A 26,189-nucleotide genomic window follows, 5' to 3' on the forward strand; every position below is an offset into this window, starting at 1 on the left:
TAGATGCGTTAAAGCATAACATGTTCACCCTGTTACCCTTATTTACAGTATAAACAGATATTCTTTTGTAATTTCGATCACATGGTTCATAAACGTGTTAAAAATAGTGTTTATGGTCTTCATGTGCTAGCCTGTTGTGCAACACATGAGGAATAATGGTTGATTTAACCCTTGGATGCACAACCTACCAATACCTACACTCTTCCACGAGTGGGGTCAAAAATGACCCCAAATAGAAACAATGCATTTTGCTATAAACTCGGTTGTTATTCTTCAAAATCTTTAAAAAGAAGAGTTGTAACATTCTAATATTTGAGGTATTCCTCATAAAGCATGTTTGTGACATGAGGCACTTTGCATTTTTATTTATTTTTTCATTAATTTTAAGAAATTGCAGTTTTTGTATCACTTTTGTATGCTTGCTCGGCATATACTGCAGAAGCTGGGCCTTCCCTCTGAAAGGCACAAGTTGTTCATCCACTGTAACACAATCACTGAGGATGAATTTCTGCCTGCAGTTGACCAGGAACAGGCCCCATATGTAGCGGAAAGCTGCCATGTGGTTTGTTTTCAGTCAGTAGGCTCTGGTCCTCTTGTCATCAAAGTGCAAGAAACGGCAATTACCTTTAAATCTTTGAATTGACATAATGGCCTAGTACAATGGGTTATGCAGAGGACTCCCAAAAAACACACAGACTGGTACATCCCAGTTCTTCTCACTTCCTGCAAGAATGGTCAGTCAAATGAAGGCCAGGAGCTCATGTTCGATTACATTTTTCCACTCTTTTCCCCTGTCTGTGGCGACATGTTTGTGTATGTCAGCACCTTTTCTATTATATTATCAGACACGAACATCTTCCATGCATTATTGGGGAGACAGTACTAAACCCAGGTGTAAGCCCTGGTCGACTAATTCAGAGTATTGTGGCTAGAGTAGTAAGAGGGGCTCATTCTGTTAGACTCAATATCCATTTCCTCTTCAGAGGACTCATCAGAGGACTCCTCTGTATCTGACTGGCCTTGTTCAGTGGGGGGGACAATAGTCTGGGTCCTCTATATCTGAGATGTCAGATTCTGAGTCAATGCCTCCGATGGGCTCTTCATCCCATCTGTCCTGGATCATTTGTAGGGCCACAGGGATCCTAGCTGGCCTCATAGCAGCCATGTTACTTTAAATATTAAAAAAAAAAACATCAGAAAGGACAATGTTTGAAATGCACAGGAAACTATAAACAGGGCTGCACATAAGTGGTCCGCTCTCAAAATAAAAGACACGTACCAGATAAGAAGTTGGAACACTCATTTGCGTACATTAGATGTTCTGGAGGAGGACAGACATTTGTTCAGAACTCTTAAAGATGCTGAAGAAGCAAGCTCCGTAAGCAATTACTTTGGTGTTCCTCCACCGCAAAAGAAGCGCGTATTCTCTGAATTTCCGGGAATACTTTTATTGTGACAGTGAATGCACACCTGCGGACCACTTATGTGCAGCCCTGACTATAAATCATGTATGTTATTGTGTAAAAATTAATTCTTGATCCATCAGAAGTGTAAATGGGACAGTCAGAGTCGCTAAGAATGAAAGTTTCATAGAAGATTCCATAGGAACTGCTTGGGGTCATTTTTGACCCCACTTGTGGAAGAGTGAGGTAGTGATACAAAAACGGAATTTTTTTTAAATTAATGAAAAAATAAATAAAAATGCAAATGGCCTCATGTTACAAACATGTTTTTTGAGGAATACCTGGAATATGAATATATTACAACTTTGCATTTTAAAGATTTTGAAGAAAAACAACCCCTGGGGTCATTTTTGACCCCACGTGTGCATCTAAGGGTTAAGCATAAAACGTCCACCCTGTTACTGCTTTCCACACTAAGAGGGTGGACACAGGAATGGGCAGGTAGATCATTGGCGTGATATAAACATTTTTGTGTGTATTTGAAATGTATTCAAAACCATGAGGTATGGGGGCTTGATCTAGAAAAGCTGTTTAGTTTGAATAATCTTTCAGTGCCTTCATATAATATACATTTTTCCATATTTTGGTATCTAAACCCCAAAACATCTTAGGAAGCAACACTGTCCATGTAAAAGAAGAATATTAAAAATTAGGTTTGAATGATAATGATGCTAATTGAAGATAAAATAAACTGACATGATTGTATTTCTATTTTTTATGCCTTGTATATAAAGTACAACTTATAACAAAGTCAAAATATATAAATGGCAGTAGTTGGTGTAGCTGTTGTCATGATTAAAATAAGCAAGCATGACGTGAGGCTTTTATTTTGAAGTACTTGTATGTTATCATTTCTTTGCTTAACTAAAAAGTTATTTTAGTATTTCATTTTTTGTGTCTCATATTCATATGCATCAAATCTAATGATGTAACATGCACTTTAACTTAAGTGTGAATGTGCGAAACACAAGATTTTTATACACGTTCCAGTATTAAGAATTATCTGGTGTCATATTATAAACGTGAAGTCAGGTTTCTTTTTGATTATGCCCACGAGACAAGATGTGGTTTTTCTGGTGATGATTTTTGGCCCAGTCACGGCAATAACGCTTTTGGGTTTTTTTTCCCATTTTTGTGTGTGTGTGTGTGTGTGTGTGTGTGTGTGTGTGTGTGTGTGTGTGTGTGTGTGTGTGTGTGTGTGTGTGTGTGTGTGTGTGTGTGTGTGTGTGTGTGTGTGTCAGTCCAGGTGGTGGATCAGTCTGGTCTGCTTGATGAAGCAGCATGTGTTCTCAGCTCACTGGAGCTCAGACTAAACGAAGGAAGCTGTTTATCAAGAGACACAGTTCATCTAAGGATCAAGGAACTTCAAAAGACGATAACGCAAATGCATTCAGAGTGAGCAATAGGCACACACGCACAATTACATACAAGATTGTACAAAACCACGCAACAGTGAGCTCATCCCTGGGCTTTTAGCTCGTTTCCAGAATAACAAATAGCCATGCTCTCGTGTTGATATACCGTGGAACGATGACAGGACTGTGTCAAAACAACGGAGCCAGGTCACAATTAGACATACGCACACAAAACACAACTGCTGAGGCCCACATGGACACTCTGCGTGACAGATCACGCTGCATAGCAGCAGCAGCTCGTACGACGTGTCAGAGTCCTCCCACTCTCATAATTGCCTCACAATATAAATCCTTCATGCTACACATGCCGACTGTAAGATGTAGGTTTGTGGGGAGGAAAGCCAAATGCCAGTTATCGTCGTGTAATTACTGTTTCTGGCTTGAAAAACATGCTCTAACAGTGCTGAGTGTATGATAAATGTAAATGATTAATGTCACTCATGCAGATATTTCTGTATGTACATTTTAAATAGCTTTATTGTTTGTAAAGCTCAAGCTCTAGGTCACATTTGATTTAAAACCGGAAGCAAACGCTGCTTTTACATTGCACTTATTGTTACTACTAGCTGACTGCTGCTGGAATTGGACAGAATGTAAACAAATACATATGCATGTGCATGTATTTATGCAAACTATACATGTATAGTTTGTAGAAGAATTAATTTTTGGCCTTTTTCATTATTCAGGAAATAGTTTTTGTTGTATGATGCATCATTCAAAGGAAAAATTAGAGTGATTTCTGGAATTTGTGTACTAAAAATGTCATTGAACCATTAAATATTAGCAGAACATTAGTACTGAACTGTTTTTTTGTTATTTTTATGCTCTGGATTTGTGAAACAAAAGATATACATCCTCGTATTAATCAATTAAATGCACTTGTTATGAAACACCTTATTATAAGTCTCCTCTCCTTCTTATCCTCTGCATGTCATAGTGGGACATAAGGCCACATCAAGTTCCCTCCACGCTGAGCTTCCCTCCAGGTGTAGCCCATCTCCTGTAGCTCTGCCGCAACATTTCTCCTCCAGGTGGTATGGAGTCTGCCCGGCTGTAATAAGTGTCTCGGATGTGTAATTTACATATAAAATCAGTGTAACAGGCAAGAGTGCCTGTCTAATCTTCAGATTCTCTCTGTTTTGTCTCTTGAACAAAAGCTGTACACAGATTTTTACCAAAAAATCATTTTATTTTAACATAAACAGCAAATACAAAAAATCAACTATACACAAACAGGTTTGCCGTTAGTATCTGCAGAGCAGCACATGTAGAAATGCCCTGAGAGTTGCCCGTTTCAATACAGGCTGCAGTGAATTCGTTAAAACAAAACCGAAAAAACTCCAAAAACATTACTCACCTCAAAGAATTTCCAGTCTAAACTCCAAAGAACCGAATCGTGACTTTAGACTAAACAGACAAGAACTCACACTTACACGCACACCTACACAAAGACACTAACAGCAGCTCAGCTTGGATGGACATGCAGTGACTTTTCCTTGAAATATGTTTAAGTTTTTGTTTTGTTTTTTTACATAATTATTTCTTTTCTATTTTCCCTTTCCACACCAACAATATCTCATAATGAACAGATTGTATAGTTATGGGTTACAATTCACTTTTTCCCTTTTCAATTCACTTCTTTTCCTACATTTAAATAGGAGAATGAAATTGGATTAACTGACTGGTAAGAAATCAGCAAACCGTCAAAAATTGAGCCAGATTTGACAGATGAGGTTTAACGTTGTCCGTACAAATATTTTGTGTGTAACTGAGAGTCATCTGAAGCTGTTAATCAATTTATTAATTAACCAAATATATTAAATTGTGCAGAACTGTCCATTTTACTGGTTAACAATTTCCTGTCACTGGCATTGTACATTAACCCTCTGAGGTCCATGTTGCAATTAGTTCTAAAAAGCACACCACTTTCAAAGATGCATAAATGCATTGAGTTGCTGTCATATGATTGGCTGATTAGAAATCTGCATTTAGAAGCAGTTGAATGGGTGAACCTAACAAAGTGGCTGTCTTGGCCATCATGGAATAAAGACTATAGAGACTATACAGACCCATCACACATTATGTCTTATTTTACACAAATATCTGTTTCTTTCTTCATATGAAGGGATTGGGATTAACACCTTTGATAACTCAGTCCTCAGAGGGTTAATAAAATATGAATAATTACTTCAGCCGACCAGCAAGCATACCAACATTCAAGCCTCCGGCTGACTAATTGTGCACATATCTAGCACATACCAGCCATTTCTTAGACTTGAATGAACAGAACTGCTGTGCTCTAAACTTTGCCAGTTGGCCTTAGTTGCAGAGCATGAATGCAACCCTCTGGTTTTCACACTGCTGAGCTATTCTGCACCATCCAGGCAAAAGAGCAGGTGAGTGCTGGACTCTCGTACGGCTGCTGTGCCAAACTCCTGTCTCTCCTGTCTGTAGTCAGCAACCTGGAAGAAAATGAAGAATATGTTCACACAGGAGCCTTACAGAACATTTGGTAGATGCTTACAATGCTCTAACGGGTTATCTATGTGCTGTGAAGACAAACACAGAATGCAGGTTTTAGTCCAGTCTAAAGAATCCAACGCAGGTGTCATTGGCTAAGATGCAGAACATACAAGTAGAAAATATTTCAGAATTAAATAAAACAAATTTTTATATCCTAAAAAGACATTTTTCCGTTTGCTCTCAATGTCACCACGTTCAAAATCCAAACTATTCAACAAAAACAATGACAACAGTAAATTTAAAGTGTTAACCAATATCTTTCTGCAGCCAGGTTTACCAAGAAGTCCCAGGCCTAACACACAGATGGGTTTTTTTTAAAAATACATTTGCTCCCAAATATTTCTTAGCTTTTTAATAAAACAATGCAGAGTATTCTCTTAAAAAAATATAGTGCATTTCATCTGACTCCAGCGCCCCTGCTGTGTGGAAGCTGCCGTCCCGCCATGGATCGATCGTATTTCTAAACCCCAAAAAACTGTTCCATAACTCATATCTTTCATGTGACGTCCGTTTGTTTCTGCTCTGGTGGTGAGTGGACTGGATTCCTGTTCCTGCTGAACTGAGCCAGTGATTCTGTAGGACTGATTATCAGCTCAGTAGGCACAGAAATCCAAGCCCAAATCTCTCGTTCTCACTCCATCTCTCATCAACTGCTGACTACGAGCATTGTTTTTTCCCTTTGTAATGAGGCAAAAAGCAATTCCAACTCAGGTAGCATGTCGAGCAGCGTTCCACCCACTTTGCTAAACCCACGAGAAAAACCGTACAGCTGACACTGTTGGATTTCCCCAGCTGGTGAACGTTGCGGCTCACATGGTTGAAACTTAACAAGTGTCAGCGAGGCCACCGATAGATGGTGGGAGCTGGCCCAAATTAAGTGTACATTTTTGACATAAAAAAAACAAAAACTACAAGGGTTCTTTGAGAGTCTGATCATAAAAATAGAAATTTTAAACCCATCAAATCCACATTCCACTCCCTGTTTGCGATGAGCATCCGTACTTGGTTCAAACTGCTTATCCTTTGAAATGGAATTCAATGCTTCAACTCCCTGAAATACACTTGATGTTCAAGAGCCGATCAGTCGAATTTCACATGCATGAGGAGAAGAAAATGTGGGCGTTGTGGGCCGAATAAGTTTATTTTCGGTCTCTTTATACAATGTTGCTTTGTCCTTTGATGTGCAGAGGACCATTTCCTTCCCATTAGAGTGTAATAAATCACCTTTTGGATACGGGCTCTGATGGCAATTCCTCTCTTTTACAGGCCTTTGATGGTCATTATTCTTTTAACAGGCCCTAAATATAGGTCTAAAAATGGCAGGCTCCACATGGCCCTCATTTCTAATTCACACATCTATCCTCGTTTAGCCGCCATTTTGTCGTTGTGAATATAGAGCGCTGTAATGCCTCCTCACGGCTTCTATTCCAAAAAGACTGACCGGTTTTAAAATACATTTTCAACCATCTGTCACCGTTTTGATCAGGGAGCCGTTGGTCCAGAATAGTATAGATTTGCATTACAATTAGCTGGTTAAAAAGTGGACTCTGGCACACACTACACCCACATCTGATCAGAGGTTATACTGCAAGTTAAACTATAAAGTCAGATTCACTCTCTGCACATAGCCCAGCTGCACAGCTGATGGGTGCACTTCTTTTTGTGGAATTCGTTTTTCTGAGATGCGTTTTGTTCAGATATTGTTGTATAACCCATCCAAAATAACTATTTTTGTGTTTTGTGAACTAGGACTGAGTTTTACTGATCATTCCGTTGGAAGAAGTTGCAAAGGAAAATACAGTCATGCATGATAAGCTTCATACCGTGCGTGCATTGTTTTTGTATTAAAGCTTATCTTGACTAATTCGGGAACCTTCTCTCAGCACTCTCCATGATGCTTGAAACAAAGCGTGTGTAACCCAGCTGAGAATTCCTGTTTTTCATGTTATCAGTGGGTGTTTCGCAGGATCACAGCTTTTTTTGTTTCTCCCATCTCAGACAAAACAACAAGACGTGTATATCGCCACATTAAATCTACTGGAGGAACTCAATAAAGAGAAGAGGAGACCTAAAATAATGGAAAGACCTTGAAATCACTATCAGTGTTTCCATCTTTGAGGCCTCGGTCTTGTTTTCCCTCCACAGCGTGGAAATGTGTGAGAATCGGTCTACTTTATGGGTCTCTGTATCTCGGCTTCCTCGGGCTGAGATTAGATCAAAAATCAATACATATCAGCCTGGGATGCCCAGACAGCACTTTTGGCTGCCAACGTGATTTTAGGTTTTAAATCTGAGGCACTTGAACTACTTAAAGGATCATTTTTGAAAAAGGGATTTTATGATGGCCCTGTCAACATTTTTAAAACAAGTTACCCAGCTTTACGCCAACATGACTGATAAGTTAAATGAACAGTTATTTGATTTCACACTGATGCCACTCGATATGAAGCCACAGCCAGCAACATGGTTAACTTATGCCTAATGTAAAGAATGAGAACGACGACGGCGGCGTATCAGCAGGGTGTCACTGCGGGTGCCGAGCGGCCGACGGAGACTCCAGGAAGCAACTGCACCTAGCCAAGAAACCGTCTCTCATATAATCCCCTGTAAAACCGAAAAGTCAGTTTATAGCAGAGTAAATAAACAAAGTGAATGACTCAGCTTTAGAGGATTTCGCAGCCTATCCTCACGCTCCCTTTCCAGCCCTGTGCTGAGTTCAGCTTTGGCTGCTGGCTTCCTATCAAGCAGGCAGTTATGAGAGCGGTATCAATCCCCACTTTTGAGTTTGGGCAACGGAATTCATAAAATGTTTACAAAAAGATGTTTACAAAGCAAGACGCCAAATCTAAAACCCATGTTACACGCTAATTCCAAACAGGTTTCTATGCAGCGTGTTCACACGGGAAAACTTGAAACATGAAACCGTGCTGCAGGTAAAAGCAAGTCTTCAAATGTCCAAAGTTTTATGGTCACCTGATCTTCACACCTTGAGTGGAAACTTTAAAAAAAGGCTCTGAGGGTTATTAGAAAGGTTTAAATTCAGTTTTTTCTCCTATAGCCTGCAGGAAGTATTAAGTCAGTGTCTCACAATGGCCAATTAATAGTTTATTTTACATCTGTTCATTTCACCCATCAATTTTGTGCCACTTTTTTGAGTCCAGAGTCTTGATTTCAGTCATATCATTACCTTGTATTATATATTACTCGAATATGCTGAGGGTGTAGTTAACGCTGCATCGATGGTGATGAGCCTGATGACGGTGGCCGTTGCTTAAGGACTGATGAAATATCTGTCAGCACCATTAAGCAGAGTTTGGGTCTCCCCAGACCTCATTAGTACCTCAAGTACACTCTCTCTCCTGAGATACTCTCACCTTCTCTAGAACTATAAAGCGTGCAACTGGCATCATCTGCAGGATTATCTTTTCTACTACTCAACTAAAAGAAGATAGAAGCAGAGGGGTGGAAGTACGGAGCAGAGAGGGAAAGATGAAAGGAGGAGAAAGAACAACAGGCAAAGCAGGAGAACGAAACGTGGCGCTCATTAGTAATCCTGCGCAGTGTTTTGAATTTGCGGAGGGGGTGCTTGCGTGTTTAATTCTTCTGAACGAGGTCGTCTCAGTGGAAAGTTTTTCCAGACATGCAAGAGGAGAGCTATTGAGAGCAAAAGCAATGAGATAAGGAGAAAAAGAAAAGTGAAATGAGATTTTAAAGAAATTAAAATTAACAAAAAAAAAAAAAAGGTGTAAAAAGATGCAGAACAATCAAGCAATGAGCGGGGAAACGGCAGAGAAGGAGAAGGGAGTGTTGTATAAACACACATTGGATAATTGAAGTAGGAAAATTAGGCCCAACTGTCCACACACGCACGTAACCACCACTGTAAAAACTTTGTGGCACATTTCTCTTCTCTCTTCCTCCCACACCCATTTGTCGTCTCCTCTTTGTCTCCCTGTCTGGGTCATGCTCTCCTCAGGTGCAGAACTTAGCCACTGTGAACAAAGAGGGAATCAATCACTGTTCACCAATCAGCTAAGCTCTGTGTCTGGCTGGAGAGAGGATACAAAAACCTGTCCGACGTGTACGCGCTCTTACAAAACACCCGCAGTGATGAGCTCCTTCATCACACTCCCCCCCCTTTTTCCCCTTCTTCTTCTCCAAATCACCAGCTCCTCAAACACAATCACACACTCAGATAATCATGTCTTCTTTAGTTTGTTTTTTGTCCCCCCCCCCCAAGTTTCTGGAGGACGAGTGTGTTTATGTATGTGTATAGGAGGGGCTGTGGTTGCCATAGCAGCCGACTGGGTCAAGGCTGTGTGGTAATCCCTGGCAATGTGATTTTATCATAAGTCACAAATCAGCACGCCAGGAACCCTCACAGCCCAGACATGAAAGAACAAGAGCTTCACTCTTATTTTCTCTAGTTACATCCACAAGTCCAGCTCCAGTCCAATGTGAACCTATAACTGCCTTCAGACTAAATATACATACATATATACATACATATATACATACATATATATATACGTATATAAATATATGTATGTATATATGTATATATATATATATGTATATATATATATATATATATATATATATATATATATATATATATATATATATATATATACATATATATATATATACATATATATATATATATATACACATGATTCAGCTTGTTTGTCTCTTTCAGACCTGTAGAACCTTGCTCTCTCTTTCTCGCACTATTTCCTTGGTCACCCCTCTCCTCGTCTCCCATTCGCCACGCTCGGCTAACCCGGCGATATGCCCCTCATTAAGCGGATCAAGAGGGATTCCAGAGGCATGTACCGGAGGGGGAAGAAAAGAATGAGGGAGTGAGCAGGGAGGGGAAAAAGAACTTAAAAAAAAAAAGACAGGGAGAGACCACCCTTCTCTTTTAAAGGGTTGTGCTTTTTGGGTTTAGGAACACAGAGCAGGGAGTGAGCCTTGACAGACATGTTGTTTTCAGTTAAAACCCTCTCAGCCCGCCTCAGCCTAATCCCACTGTACTGTGGTCTGCGTGAGGGTGTAAAAGGGTACAGGAAGGAACTGTTCTACTTAAGAAAGAACGACGCTGGAACACAAAGTGAGCAGTAAAACATAAATCCGTCTCCCTACAGTGCGATATGAAAAAGCAGCGGGGAGGTCTGTTCATCCATCATTTTAATTGGTTAGAGATCTGGACCTTAGCTCAGTTGACCGGCGTGATCCGCTGATGTTTATGGAGGCTTGTTTGGGTTAGTCCAATGGGAAGGAACAATAAAAGTTAGAAAATTTGTCTCTAACTGCTTGTTTTCTTCTATTGTTTTTTTTCTTCCTCACTTGTAGTAAGACCCCACAGAAGGGTGTCGTGAGGGATTGAATGATGACGAAAACAGATCGATGGGTACAGACAGATAGGCGCTGGACGTGTGTGTGTTGTATGTGTGTGTTAGACGGATTTATCAGGACTGAGGCAGATGCCAAGCACTTGTCGAGAAAGCCTTTCACATCCGGTGCAAATGCATAAAGCTTTCTCAGAGTGTGTGCGTGTGTGAAGATAAAAGCCCGTCTCGGTCATGGCTTAAAATAGGATTTAGTGCTGTAAGTCACTCAGGATGATGTGGACAACTGTTTAGCAGCACCTCATGACGCATCCTGTGTTGACCGAGGTTGCTGACGCTTCCCCTGACCTTACATTTAGTGTAGCAACAAAGCTACCTGATGTGTGTGAATGAAAGGGTGGGGCATAAAGAAATGTGACTGGGTTTAGCAGTGTTTGTATTTTGCCTTAAAAGTAAATGTCAGATGTGAACAAATAAAAAGCCACCAAAAATCAGCAGCTTCATACTTGAACACTGGATGTTCTACAATTTTCTGTTCTGTCTGTTTAGAAAAGATTAGAGATAATCAGTAACAGATGTTTTTTATGCTGGCTGTGAGGGTGTTTGCTTTAGCTGAAAGTCAAATTTAAATTTTATTTTAACCACACCAGAATTCCAACAATTAGTTCATCAATCAACTAGATTATGGAATATCTGGATAATTGCTACTTGTTTTATTTCTTGCTGCTCAAAAGTTGGATGGCGACAGCAGTTGATACTTACACAATAACAAGCTGAAAACCTAAAACATACAGATTAACTCCTATAAGAAAAATCGGGGCTTTTATTTTGAAAATCACATATCTCATGTTAATTTTCCTAAAATTAACTAGGGGTTTTTATTTTGAAACACATGCATTAGAAATCTCAATAAAATAAAAATAAATACATAAATAAAAAACATGACTGGAAGATTTTATTATAACCCTGAATTTGATAAATGGTTGGATGGACTTGCTACTGCTAACTGAAGGCTTTTATTTTGAAATTTCCACGCATTCTAAAGCATATCTGTCTTCTTACCGCTTGCTGTCAGTCAGCGTAGCGTCTTTGTGGATAAAACTATTTAAATATCCTGAAAATATGTGCAATCCCATTTCAAACAGGGCTCTATAATCAGATTCAGTCGTTTGGCTGAGACACAGACTGAGAAGTGTCCTCCAATCAGAATGAGAGCAAGAGGAGATTCAAATCTTCCAATCAGATGATGAAATCCAAATAGATCATAGCTCGTCAGCTATCAGCACCTGTTGACACCTGTGTCAGTTAAGCAGCAGTTGTGATGACAGTGAATTCTGTGTAAAACTTCCCTCAGGGCACCTCCAGAGAAACAGCTTATGAAGTCAAAACCATAACTCATCAACATGATGTAAAAACTGTGAGTGGCTCTCGAGGTTTCTCTATTGATCCCTGTGGGGGGGGGGGGTTTATGTTCCTGTATTAAAATGGGTCACTTTGTTTATACTTTTCTCCAAAATTATAATGGATCTCTGGATCAGGCCATTGGATTGCAGTGCTTTGCTTTGCAGCAATCCCACTAATTAGAAGATTGTCAAGATTTTTAAGCATTTAACAAACCATTTAATTTATATTTAATATTTTTTGTTTTAATTTGCTTATTGTTTCCCTCCACTTTCTGCTGCTCATCTGGGGTCGGCCCCGGGGGAACACAGAGGCATTCCCAAGCTAGGCAAGAGATATAATCTCTTCAGCATGTCCTGGGTCTACCCTGGGGCCTTTCCAGGTAGGACAGAGCACCTCACCCAAGAGGCAACCTAATTAGATGCTCCTTCAATTTAGAGTCCCTCCCCAAGGACTGAGCTCCTCACCTTATTTCTATGGGAGGGCACAGCCACCCTTCTGAGAAAGCTTACTTCCACCGCTTGTATCCACGATCTCATTCTTGCAGTCACTACCCACACAGCTCGTGACCAGGTGAAGCTGAGGACGTAGATCGACCAGTAAATCGACTGTTTTCTGACTGGCTTCCGATTTCTTTGTTGCCATGCCATGAAGAAAAAGGATCGCTAGTCCAGACTCGAGGAGTAAAGACTTGGCTTCAACACATGGGTCTCGTTCTTTGCCAACCGAGCTACGGGACCAACCACAGACCATAAGATTTTTAAGAAAACATCTAGTATTAGTTGTAGCCTGACAACACTGACAAGTTCGCTAAAACAGATAAGCTGCTATTCTGAGTAATTGAACACATTTTCACTAAGAATTATTTTTTTCACGATCCAGCTTTTCATGCCTTTTAAAAACAGTAGCAAAATAATACCTGGTGTCCTTCAATTCAGTTCAGTTATTTGCATTTTTAAAAGTAAAGCTATAATCTCAGGGTATTTCACTTGAAAGTCAATAAGATTTTATAACACTATTCATAACATTCTACAGTACTCTAATAATATTTTGAAGAATAGTTGGGTTGCTTTACTTCCCAACTGTCAACCCTAGATCCACTTAATTGCCTCGTCTCATTATTCATTATTAATGTCAGTAATAACAGGACTGTTATGAAAAGATCAGCAGCTTCAAAGAGCCCCGTCCTCCCTTCTGCTCCTTCTCTTCCTTCTTTCTCTCACTAAACCATTTTTTTCCTCTCTCCTTCATTCAGAGTCAGACCAATGCACCCCTCACTGTACGGAGTCATCCAAAAACCCAGTGGTTGACAGTTGTGGTTCTGCATACACACACACACGTACACACAGGAGGAATTTCAGGGTCAACAGTATGAAAATGCCTCCACATCGAGTAGAGACCATCCTGAGCCCATCAGAAAATGCTCACTGACCCGTTTCCTCTCTCTCCTTTTTTCTGTCTTCCCTCTCATTTGTTTGAGGAACACATTCCCAAATTCCTTCTCTGACAAACACATCCTGACGGCGCTGCTGTGAAACCACGGAAAAGGCCCCATTCTGAGTGTACAAACACACATGTGCATACACACTCAATAAGCTCAGGAAGGAATGTGCAGTAAAGGTAGCCAAGTGACTCAAGTGCGGACTGTCCGCTGGGGCAGATGGAATAAGGATCAATTCAACACAAAGCTTTCTTTTACAGACTCCATTTCAGGCTTGAAGGTCAACTATGAGATAAAGATAGTGGCTTTGTAGCCGAGAAATATTTAAAAACTTCAAAAGATAACAAAGTATTGATTACTGGTTCTTTTTCCATGTATGGTTCAAGTAACTCACCGAGCTATTAAAGCATCCTGTTGCAGTCTGAGCTCCAAATATAAAGCCACTGAAATCCCTGAGCGGGTAACTTGTAATCTTATTTTATAAACCTAAGCAAATATAGTTTTATATTTCTTATTTGGCTTGTTTGGAGAATTCCCACCGTTCTGTGCCAGTGAAAGCCACTAAAATTACGATTAAACCAGAATTCCTCTGAGTTGAGGAGAAACCGATTATGCAATAACGAGAGCAAAAAAAGGAAGATGAAAAAGGAAAACTAATTATGCTGTCGGAAAGTTTCCAGTCAGGTTAAATTTATTACATACTTTATCTCAGAACAACAGCATTCATAAAAATAAAGGCCAATATGTTTGACAGCATCTGGAATGAAGAACTGAAAATAAGACATCACCTCTGCTGTTATAGGACCATCTCCTCCACCACTCTGCGTGCCGATTGGTCCATCTCTTCCTGGACTAGTGAGAGGCAGTGACGCGCCAGAGCCTGCTGCTCAGGGTCCTCCTGAACCATCAGCTCCCCGTACAGATACACACCCATAGCCTGGAGCACACATACACAAAAAACTGTTTATTTAGTTTATTCTCAGGTTGAATCAGACAAATGTTTCACAGCTGTGTGTATTTACTTGGTCGTGAATCAGAAAGTGCTCCACATCTCCGTAAGCCTGAGCGTACGCGTGTTTGACCACAAGTTCACACCAGCGATGTCGGACCTGCAAACCAAGACAGAAGGGGGAATAAAACACAACTAATGTTAATATAGCAGGCAACTCTATTTAGTTAAACATTCAGAAGCATACAAAACCAAAACAACAGTCAAAGAAAATAAAACTACAGAATCAGACATTAAGGCAGAATTAATTCAAAAAATATTGTATAGCTATCAGACCTATGAGCAGGCACTTGGTGAGAGTGGGAAGTAAAACTTCCTTTTAACAGGAAGTAACCTCAGCAGGAGGTTCAGGGAAGGGTGGTTTGGCCATTTAACCCTTTAAAATGATGATGCTGTTTAGTTTAACGTTCTGTGGATAGTGGTGTTCATTTAAAGCTCATTGAGCTGACCCTATGATTGTACACAATAATGATTTTGAGGAACGACTGACTCCTAAACACATCTTATTGTAGTTTTTTTTTTTTTTTTGCATTTGCCACTTTGACAGACATATTTTCCTGCTTGTAGCCAGTGAATTCAAACATGCGATTAACCAAAACAGCTCAAGCAGGGAGCCTGTAGACTGAGTCATCCCCAATCAGAGGTTTAATAGATAAGAAGACTGAGATCATTTTCTTTCCGAAACAGTCTAAAGTTCAAGTAAAAAGTAAAAAGTTTGATTTAATTCCACATGTGCGTGTGTGTCGAGGTGTATTTCTACTGTATACGAGCATGTGTGCACTTGTGTGCGCGTGGAAGCCAACGCTTGGCCTTTCTTCCAGAGGATCAATAGGAGCTCTGTTGCCGCGGTTACAGGAGAGATCAGAGACTGGCTCTGTCCCTGCCTCAGCCATCATCCTTCATCATCTGCTCCGAGCGTGCACGTGAGCATGTGCGACCGTGCATGGATCTGCAGCAAGTGCGTGTATGGATATACAGGCAGACACACGATGATAAAAGAGACAGAAGAGCGATTTGAAAAAAGAAATGTGGATGAAAAATGTTTTAAAGAACTGTCGCTACTTTAAAGCCTGACAGTTTCCCCTGGCTGATTTTTTTGTGGGTGTTTCAGTCTTCTCCATAACTATCTCAACACACTCAGGATGATAAACTGGTCCTTTGGGCAGTACAGTGACCAAGCGTGGGATTTCTGGAGATTGATTCTATTTCAACACCTCAGGCTTTAGGCATTTCTAAAGCAGCAGTACAGATATTCATTTTGAGATAGTGTATTCTAGAAAAGAACCAATAGACTCTACCTTTTTTTTAAGCAATCACACTCTTAATAGGAGTTTTTGCTTTGCTTGTGCAAATGTGGCCCTGGCCTCCACCTACTTGTGCAGCTTAAGAATGGAGTCTGAGCAATGCTCCATTTACAACCACATTCAAATCCTCACATTACCTCTGCAACGGACTAAATAAAGACGAGTTAAACAGGTCTCAGATGGGGCTTTGAAGTTGCTCTTTCATCCAGATTTTTAAAATCCTTTTCCATTTATTTTCAGCTTTATTCTGGAAGGCAGTGAGAATCCCAGAGCAGAAAGCAAATTAAGAGTAATGCTCTTCTACCCCGCACGGGAACGTCCGTGTGCGTCTGCATTGGTGGGTGTGCGCGCATGAGCGTGTACAGCATGCGTAGCCTCTGGTGCCAGCCCTGCCCTTCTGGCCTGCGTAGCCCCGGCAGCTGTTCCCCGTGCTGGGTTACATTCCTGGGGAGAGCCCGGGGGCAGAGCAGCTGCCTGGTGCACCTCTCCTTACCCTCCTTTTTTTTTTCTCCCCCCCCTCTGTTTCCTCTCGCTGGGCCCCTCTCTCTGACAGCACATGCAATTACACAGTGACATTCCTTCATTTATTACTGCAAACCTCCCCTCTCCCCCCCCAAATCCTCCTCACAACCGAGGAACAGTTGTAGCGTCTGTGTGTGCGCTCTTAACACGATGAACAAACTTTCACATCTCACGCAAAAGCACGCATGGAGCAAAGATGCAAATCCTCATACTGCATACCAGCATTTTGGGAAATATTCTCTTTCTTCACAAAAGATTTTCCCAAATTTTATACCAGTTCCATAAATTGAAGCAAGGGGATGAGACAAATGTATACAAGAGAGCCTTAGAGCTGCTATTAGGAGACCTTTTGGTAAAGCTAGTGTAACTGTGTATGTGAGTGAGATCTGGTTTTCTAATGACGACAACAACAACAACAATAACAAAAAACTTAATGAACTATCCATTTATCTCTTTTCTTTTTAAATTTTTGCCTTTTTAACATTTTTTTTATAATGGTGCTCCCCTATTTTAACCATTACGCTTCATTTATGTTGTTTGCCCAGTGGCATCTATTAAGTCTACAAGGAATTTCCCTCCCCCAGGTTTTTATTTTTGAAACTGGGGTGGGTTTTTTTTGCTCATTTGAGGAGCTGTTTTTTGTTTCCAGTCTAATATGAGCCAGTGAAGTCCTTTGAAGTCATTTGGATTAAAGCACACAAATAAACTTGAGATTTACTTCTTTTTAGACGACCCTTGGTAATAACTCTTTTGCCTTGTTCTGTCTCTTCTCCTCTGCTCCGCATGTTCTCAGTTCTTGACGTGGTTCTGTGAAGTCTCCAGTGACTGCAGTAAACCTAATCTGAGCATCATGCTTACACAATAAGGCCAGTTATAGTCTCAGATATGCCCCATATGTGCATGTGCGCTGTGGCCCAATTGAATTGCATGTTCATGTGCTCATGTAGCGTCACACAGGTAAGGATCGATCTCATTAAGACTGATACCATTCTTCATCAGAGCACTTGACCCATTCCTTATCAATTTCCTGTGTGGGAACAAAGTAAGCTTGTGCAGATTTTCAGCCTCACCGCTGTATTATCTCCAAGTCTGTATGCAGTGTAGAAACTGTGTTTTTTAAGGTTTGCATGTGACTCAGGTGTGCAAAAGCTCTGCGCCAATAAGTCTAACAATGCACAACTTGACAAAAGGGAATTTATAGGCTTAGCGGCAACTGTCAAATGGTTTGGACAATCTGAGACCGGTTCTCAATTCCCATCACTGCACACAGCATTTCACATCACATGAGGCTCATATGAAAGGAAGAGGGCCAAAGTCACGCACTCGGTCTCATACATGCAAACACATGCCCCGGCTCACAGACACACTCGCACACATATTCATGGTCACTGACGCCGTAGACAAAGCATTCCGACAGCACGCACACCAGTGGTCAGCCACGTATTTCCTTTCACTATTGTGTACATGCTTACGCAAATCACACACACACGGAAACTCAAGTTTGCACGCCAGTCTTGAAAGCACCTTTAGTCCAGACCTTTTAGTCTTCTGTTGCTTTCTTTGTGCAGCATCTCATGTAAACTTCACTCAGCTTTGACTGCAGTGAAACTTTGTTCAACCGCCCTCTGTGTTACATATATAACATGTAATGTCATGCTCCTATATAAGAGGAACAGCTGGGGGTTTACTATAGGCTGCTAAGGGCTGATAATACACGTCTATTTTCAAGTGATCAATCAGTCTTTTCACAATGCATTCAGAGTCACAGCATTACTAACGGCCTTTTTAGAAGTCATAACAGCTATTCATATCACCCAATATTCATTCACTCTGAAAAGCTCTTTCTCCATCAGGTAAACACTGAAGAGCTGCAGAGGGCTCGACTGCACTCAGTCCTGTATTTATTTTAAACAGATCAATCATCAATCATCTGCGATGAAAGTGGCAGCAGACAATGCAAAGCTGCGTGAGAAGAGGACACAGAAAAAGTAAGGGGGGAAAAAAGGGCTCTGGACAGAGAGAATAAATGGGCACGTTTATATGGAGAGACGTAGGTGATTAACCTCTTCTGAATGAGATTGCTGACATTAGGACTGGCCCATTGCCTTCAGACAGGTGTGTGCAGGTATTCTTGTGTGAGTGAGTGTGTGTATGCAGGTGAGTGTTTTTCCATGCATGACTATGTGCATAATGGCCCTGCGTATTTTTAGCAAACACTTAAAGTTTTTTTTCCTGGAAATTGCAGATGGGAATCTACTTTCATCTGCCAGGAAGTCTGACTAAAGAGGTCTACGTGTAAAACGCTGGACTCAAGGCCAAACACACAGTGACCTCAGACTGAGACAACGAGGTTGATTACTAGAAGTAAAAATAAGACAATGAACTACAGACGAGTTACTGAAAGACACCCACTTTTACTGCGTTCTATTTGCCTCGGAAGTTGGATGTCTGAGCTGGAAGTGACGTCACTCCCGAGTTGAACGTGTTCCAAAAGGTACATCAGAAAACCAATAGAAAAACAGGATTTGTTTGGCAGCAAGGTATAGCTACTTATCACTAGCAACACAGTACAATCAAGCCTAGCCCTGCGTACAGCTTAGTCAGCTTTGCCAGTCATAAATATACATCAGCAGAAGTCTAGAGTTTTTACAGTTTTACTAATGTTTACATGTACTGCCATCATCTTGGATGAATAAGTGAGGGTGGCTGGGCCGCTCCGACTTTCCGAGTTGGAAGCCTGACTTGAGGGGGAGTGCCAGTTGACAATTCTGATTGGGTATACCCAGGATGCATCTAGGTATACCTATTCAAATGTGCATCAATACAAATCACATGGCAGCAACTATAATGTATTTAGGCATGTAGGTTAAGATTGCTTGCTAAAGTGTAAATTGAGAATCAGAAAGGGCAAGAAAGGAACCAAAGACTACCTTTCTTTTAAGCAATCACACTCTTAACAGAAGTTTTTGACTTTTTTTATTTGTGCAGCAGATGTTGCCGTGCCCTCCACCTACTTGCAGCTGAAGAATGTAGACTAAGCAATGCTCCATTTACGACCACATTCAAATCCTCACATTACCTCTGCAACCTACTAAATAAAGATGAGTTTAATGGGTCTCAGATGGAGCTTTTAAGTTTTCATCCAAATTTCACAAATCCTTTTCCATTTATTTCCAGCTTTATCTTGGAAATATAGGCCAACAGGTCATCTTGACTGAGCAGACATGGTCAACATAACCTGCTGAAAATCAAACCAAGCATTAGAATGGGGAAGAAAAGTGATTTAAGTGACTTTGAACACGGCATGATTGTTGATGCCAAACGTGCATCAACAACGTCTGAATATTTCAGAAATGTTTGAGGCTGGCTCGATTAGTGAGTGAAATATATTCTACCAGGATTTTCCCACATAACCGTTTCCAGGGTTGAAAAACGGAAAATATGGACAATAATGCCTTGTTGATGCCAAAGGTCCGAGGAGAATGCCCAGGAAGACAATAGTGACTCAAATAAACACTCGTTACAATCAAGGTATGCAAAAGAGCATCCCACCACACATCAAACCTTGAAGCAGATGTGCTACAGCAGCAGAAGACTACAACTGGTGCCACTCATGTCAGCTAAGGACAGGAAACTATAGTTTGCTGGACAATAGAAGCTTAAAAAAACAAAACAATGACTCGATTTCTTCTGCAGCATTTGGAAAGTAAGGCTAGAATTTGGTATAAACAACATGAAAGTATGGCTCCATCCTGCCTTGTATCAATAATTCAGGGTGGTGCTGGTGGTGTAATGTTGTGGGTGATTTTCTTGGCACCCTTCAGTCACCTTAGTACCAGCTGAGCGTTGTTTAAATCCCACATTCTACCTGAGTATCGTTGCTGATCATGTCAGTTCTTTTGTGAAGACAGTGTATCCAGCAGGATAACGCACCATTTCACAAACTTCAGCTCATCTCAAACTGGTTTCTTGAACAACATAATCAGTTCACTGCACTCAAATGACCAACACAGTCATCAGATCTCAATCCTATAGAGCACCTGTGGGATGTGGTTTCACATCATGGATGTGCAGCCAACAAATCTGCAGCAACTGTGTGATGCTATCACGTCAATATGGACCAAAATCCCTAAGGAATGTTTCCAGCTTCCAACACACTACTGGCTACGTGGACCCGTTAGGAAAAATCACGCCTTTATGATTTCAGATTCCAGCAAATAAATGAGCGGAAACGCACCGCAATTGAGCAGCCTCTATATAACAGAACATCTGAGCTCCATTATATACATTACCGCCCCAACAAAACAGCTCATATAACTAATAATAACTCGTAAAAAAAACCTAAATATGTATCAAATTTTTCTTTTCAAGAGAGGCCATGTGTTAATGATGGAAGTCAGCGTGGACAGTTTACAGGCTCGGGCACAGCTGTGTTTTCACAGCGCTCCTGTACTGAGAGGAAGCACTGGATCATCCGCACACACATACACACATACCCAGAGAGTACAAACAGTGAAAAGTATGCACACATACACACACACACACACACAGGCAAACACTGTTAACAGTACCATTAAGGAACTTTGTTCAACATTAAAAAATGAACCAAATACTTGTGGGATTTAGTCAGTAATGGCTGCTGTAAAGAAGAGAGCTCTTACAACAGAATTTACTACACATTACTAAGTGCCATGCTTTAAGATGTGCACGAAGAGGAAAGCTACTTTTTATTATCAGAGGGGATTGTAAATGTTGGGTGAATATGCTCACTTGTCTGAGCATGTGTCTGCGTTTGTATGAGTGAATAAGCGAGTGTGTGGTCTTACCTCAGCGTCCTGATTCTGCAGACTGTATGTTCTCTGCAGAGCACGAAGTGATGCCACGCTTAACTCCGATTCCTCCAACAGAAGCTCCAGAAGCATCACTAGCTGGTCCGACGTCAGCTGAGGAGACAACGGTTTATGATATTAATAGCTCTGACTAATCTAGCCAGCCTCATAAAACATATTGAGGCATTATTAAATAATACAAGGGGGGGAAAAAACTCACATTTTCCTTACACCAGCAGCTTCAAATTACCAAACTTGCAAAAATTATCAAGAGTAGCTGAATCATTTACATGTTGGATCCTGTGCACCCACACATAAGCACATTTGCATTATTTTCCGCGAGTTAGATTTTCTCCTCCGTGCAATGAAAGCTTTGATGAAAAAAAACACATCAATAAAAGTCAGGCAATTAATGCTGCCTTTCAAACAGAGGAAATGGTGGAATAATAAAACAGCTGAAGTGGTGATTAAATAAATATGGTAAATCAAGTGAATCTTGTACAGCTGGGAAATATTACAGAATAGGCAAAAGACAGATGAACGGAAAATATTAGGGCAAAGAAATTAAGTTGTCTTTTTTGATTTTGTTCTATTGTAGAGAAACTCAGAGGAGCACTGTTCAGGAACACACTTTGCCGGGAAGGGGGGGGACATCTTTGACAACATTTCTGCTCGTAGGCTGCGAGACTGCAGTGAAATCCCCCACTGTATCAATGTCAGAGACTAAAAGGTTTTCAGGAAAAACTAAATGCCTGACTGCTGCTTCCTAATCGTGCATATATTGCTTGTGTTATCCTGAGGTAGACCTGAAGGAAACAATCTATTTTCTTCTTGTGATTGCCATCTTCAGGGACAGTGAGTTTAGATGAGTATTCTGAGGATGGATGTGGGCAACGATATGAGAGAGTGGCTTCCTCCTCTAGAGACAGCTGTGCCCAGCCTTGCCTGCCTCTCTCTTGGATACACCCAGCACTACCGGCCACACTTCTTCTGTGGTCCCAGTCTGGGACACAATTAATGGCTGAAGGCCCCGTAGAGACTAATGTGAAAATAAGTATGAAGTGTGTGTGTGTGTGTGTGTGTGTGTGTGTGTGTGTGTGTGTGTGTGTGTGTGTGTGTGTGTGTGTGTGTGTGTGTGTGTGTGTGTGTGTGTGTGTGTGTGTGTGTGTGCGTGCGTGCATGTGTGCGTGTGTGTGTGTGTGCGTGCGTGCGTGCGTGTGCGTGCAACTGAGAGAGGCAGGGTGCGTGGAAGCGAAGAGAAAGTAACACAGAGGAGAAAGCCACATTCTGCTCTTTCTGGATACGATTACCTCCTTCTATTGAGGTGAACGGAGCCAGCAAATGCATGATGAATAGCTACATTTGTGCAGTCTGTTGAAAGCTATTTATGGTAAACAACCTCTTTAGTGCTGCTGGGAAATACCTGATCTAAAACCAGGAAGTACTTTAGCATGTACCTGTTGAAGCTGAGGGAATAACACTCAGACTCAAGCTGGAAAACATTCAAATAAAACTATACTATCGCTGCTACACACACACAAATACTGACGATCATCCAACTCTGTGGAAAATCTGATATCCAGTCTTTCTCTTCACCCTCTATTGACTCTCCTCACTCCTCATCCCTCCTCCCTCCAATTTGTGAAGGCTGAGTGTTTTCTAAAGTGCCGTCTCCATCTCTAAAGAGTCTCTTTGGGGCCCACCCATGATCCTTCTCACTCTCCCACCCTTCCCTTTGAAAAGTGAGGAGCAAGCTCTTTCTTTGTCTTTCTCTCTCTAACTCTTTCCTCATATCCCTCTGCGGTGACTGTGAAAGCCTGTTGTGTGTTGTATATATTTGTGTTGCCATGGTGGTAATCAATATGTCTGCAACAGTGTCTCCAAAAGCAAATTCCTGGTCAGTGATGGTACATTACAAACCAGCTTACATTGTTATTATTACCCTCACACACACGCACAGACACTGTACACACTGAAACACGATCATCTCCCTCATCAGTTGTCATCTCCATGGTGAAGTTACATCACACCACACCAACACTATCTAGCATACTTCAACAAAAACACAAACAGCTACTAAAGTACTTAAGCTACTTTATATTTCATCTGTCTTCTCTTTAGAGGAGAATACTGCACTTTTTTTTTAAACCTTATTATGTGCATGATTAGTTAGCCCATGATTACTCTGTGCTTGGGTAGAGATCTTTACTTCTACAACTAAAAACTTTAAAACTCCTAAATTACTTGAATCAATTCCATACCAAATCCACATTTTTGCCAAGTTCCCTACCTCAAGCATTTTATTTATTTATTCAAATCCTTTTTTTAAACAGTGGATACTTAATTGGGTGGAAAATTTTTAAAGTTAGAAACAAAAGGAAACTTTTTAAATTACAAGCACTCTTTTAGATGGGGTAGTTGCAGAAGAGGATTAGGTCCACTGAAATATTTTGTGTTTTTTGGTCATTATTTTTTTTTTTTTTTTGACTTATGGAAAAAAAAAAGTCATGACCAGTTTTTTTTTTCCACTGAGCCATCTGTAAAACCCCCCCAAAAAGAAATAACTGAATGACTTGAATTAAAGCCAGAAAAAAATAACAGGGAAAGTTCACTGGTTAAAAAAGGCTATTTGTTTTTCTTCTGTGGGCAGGTATTTATTTGGTCTAAAAGGTTCTGGTTAGTATGGAACATTTCATATTGGTTTGTGTAATTTAAACCAAAAAATTCCCACACACCTACGCTGCATTCACGTTGGTGTAACATAAGAAAAAAGTGGGTTGTTTGTGGCTTATACAATTTACTCTGAAGTGTATATTTTGCTTGTATTTGAGGTATGTGGTTGTGTACCGAGTTATTTTAAAACAGGGAAACGGGATTTGCATCGTTTGTCCACATGACTGTGTTCTTTGTGAAAATGTATACATTTTAAAGATTTATAAAACCTGTCAATTTCATTCTGGGGCTATCTTTATTACAGAGGTGTTTGCAATAACCAACAATTATGCAATAGTAAGACAACAAATTTTAGTTGAATATTTTAAATATTGCACTGGTTGAGCAGTGGAAGAAACATGAATATATAGCATTTCTACGCAGCATAATAAAAACCCTAAACTTGTTTTGATGTTAAAGTGTTGCTAATTTAATAAATGCTGACTTTTTAAATAGGAGAACCCCTGGTTAAGAGTAGCTACTTGCTCAACTTGCTTTAACTCATTTTCTTTTCAGCCTTGCTGTGTCCATCAGCAAACCTGAGAAGCCTGTATCAGGTGGAAATCTGAAGTGAGTGATGTAGCACTTTTCACAATGCTGTCTCCTCCTACGCCTGTAGGACTGACTGTACAACTTACATAACATTATGTAAATGTATATAAAAGGTCTCATTAATGTTATCACAATGATGTGATGAATAATAAGAATTTGATAAGTATTTAATCCGCTTTTATGTTTCATGTTAAATTTTGTATTATGGATTGAGAACTGCTGTACTGCTGGGCTTTTACGAAATTCTGACTTCAAATGTGTTTTAGGGCAGCCTGAGTGTAGACATGTGTGTTAGTGGATGAAAGAGAGGAAGAGAAAGACCAGTTGTGGGTAAAAGGTGAACTCTACGGATGAGTACTCCCTTATTAATGGGTAGAGAACGGCACACCAACACAAACAGCCAATAGAAGAAAGCAAATACACACACACACACACACACACACACACACACACACACACGCGTCAAGGCTAGGTCATTGGTACCTAACAATAGCACTTAATAGTACAGTGCTGAAAACCCCGCCGACGGGGGAAACATATCCCTCTCTAGCTCAATGATTTGTGTGAAAAGTTCACCACACACACACACACACACACACACACACACACACACACACACACACACACACACACACACACACACACACACACACAGAAGAATTTGACCAAATTAAAGAAGCATTACATTCCCATGCTGTCTGTTAAAACTAAGGAATGTCAGAAGGGAGACATTTCACAGTCGCTCCCTCTCAGATGCACAAACGCACACATTCATCCACATACACGCTAAAGACTTCACACATAAATCAATCTACGCACCAACATACAAACTTCACATTGTTACAAACCACTAACAGGGGTCATCTGAAACCAGATGTATGCTGAATTACACCTTTCAAGAACCTCTGGGAAATATGCTGCTGAAATGTCTCCTCACATACTGACCTCCAAACCTCCACAGAACAATGACACACACACCCACGTGAGCGCATGTATGCGCAAATATACACTGTTCGCCTCAGTGACTGACAGCTCAATGAGACACAGGATATGATATCCACCCCAGACTATAAATGAGATAAGGTATATATTGCCTTGTGTGTAGGTGCGTGTGTGTGTGTATGTGTGTGTGTGTGTAGATATACACTGGTGTGCATGTTTTCCTATGAGAGTGGGAAGAGTTGGAGAAAATTAAGAGTTTGAGAGTAATTGAGAGTCAAAAGAAAGAAGCAGCTACATTTTGTGTGCGTGTGTCAGTACATATGTGTGGGTGTATAGGACTATGGGACTTGTATTAGTCATACTACTGCTGCGGTGTAACACATTTGCACAGCACAAAATGATCTGAAGCTCAACAGAAGCTTTATTGTGGGATTTCTATCCTTAATACTGATCACCATAAGGAGCGATAATGAGGGGCAGCTGACTCCACTGCATCTCTTTCTTTAAAATTGTGAAAAAATAAACAAAAAAGGATTTTTTTTTTCTTTTAAGAAAAGGTAAATCTTGAATCCTTTCTGTGCGTATCTAACAATCCATCACTTGTTCAGCATTTCCATGGCAACGGCACTCTTGTTCTGTACAGTACATAGGACAGCGAGCCCATGTCAATTTTCTGCAGCCTTTATGCATGCACAAATAGATTCAAAACATTAATATAACCTTTA

At 40.6% G+C, this 26,189-nt stretch overlaps 2 protein-coding genes across 7 annotated transcripts in view; one reads left to right on the plus strand and one right to left on the minus strand.

Annotated features, from left to right (window-relative positions):
- The window catches only part of fancc (FA complementation group C), a 37,475-nt gene extending 31,823 nt beyond the window's left edge, over positions 1-5,652 (plus strand). For both annotated transcript variants that reach the window (XM_031728202.2, XM_039621320.1), the window contains 2 exons: positions 2,710-2,858; positions 3,816-5,652. In XM_031728202.2, coding sequence (XP_031584062.1) covers positions 2,710-2,858; positions 3,816-3,825 — 159 coding nt within the window. In that variant the 3' untranslated portion in view covers positions 3,826-5,652. The remainder of the gene's footprint in view (positions 1-2,709; positions 2,859-3,815) is intronic.
- Positions 4,047-26,189, minus strand: part of LOC116311161 (aminopeptidase O (putative)) — a 90,006-nt gene continuing 67,863 nt past the window's right edge. For all 5 annotated transcript variants that reach the window (XM_039621319.1, XM_039621318.1, XM_039621315.1 and 2 more), the window contains 4 exons: positions 21,256-21,372; positions 14,617-14,703; positions 14,383-14,531; positions 4,047-5,340 (listed from right to left, as the gene is read on the minus strand). In XM_039621319.1, the coding sequence (XP_039477253.1) occupies positions 14,391-14,531; positions 14,617-14,703; positions 21,256-21,372 (345 nt within the window). In that variant the 3' untranslated portion in view covers positions 4,047-5,340; positions 14,383-14,390. The remainder of the gene's footprint in view (positions 5,341-14,382; positions 14,532-14,616; positions 14,704-21,255; positions 21,373-26,189) is intronic.

This window comes from Oreochromis aureus, linkage group 12 (genome assembly GCF_013358895.1).
Source record: "Oreochromis aureus strain Israel breed Guangdong linkage group 12, ZZ_aureus, whole genome shotgun sequence".
NCBI classification, from domain to species: Eukaryota; Metazoa; Chordata; class Actinopteri; order Cichliformes; family Cichlidae; genus Oreochromis; species Oreochromis aureus.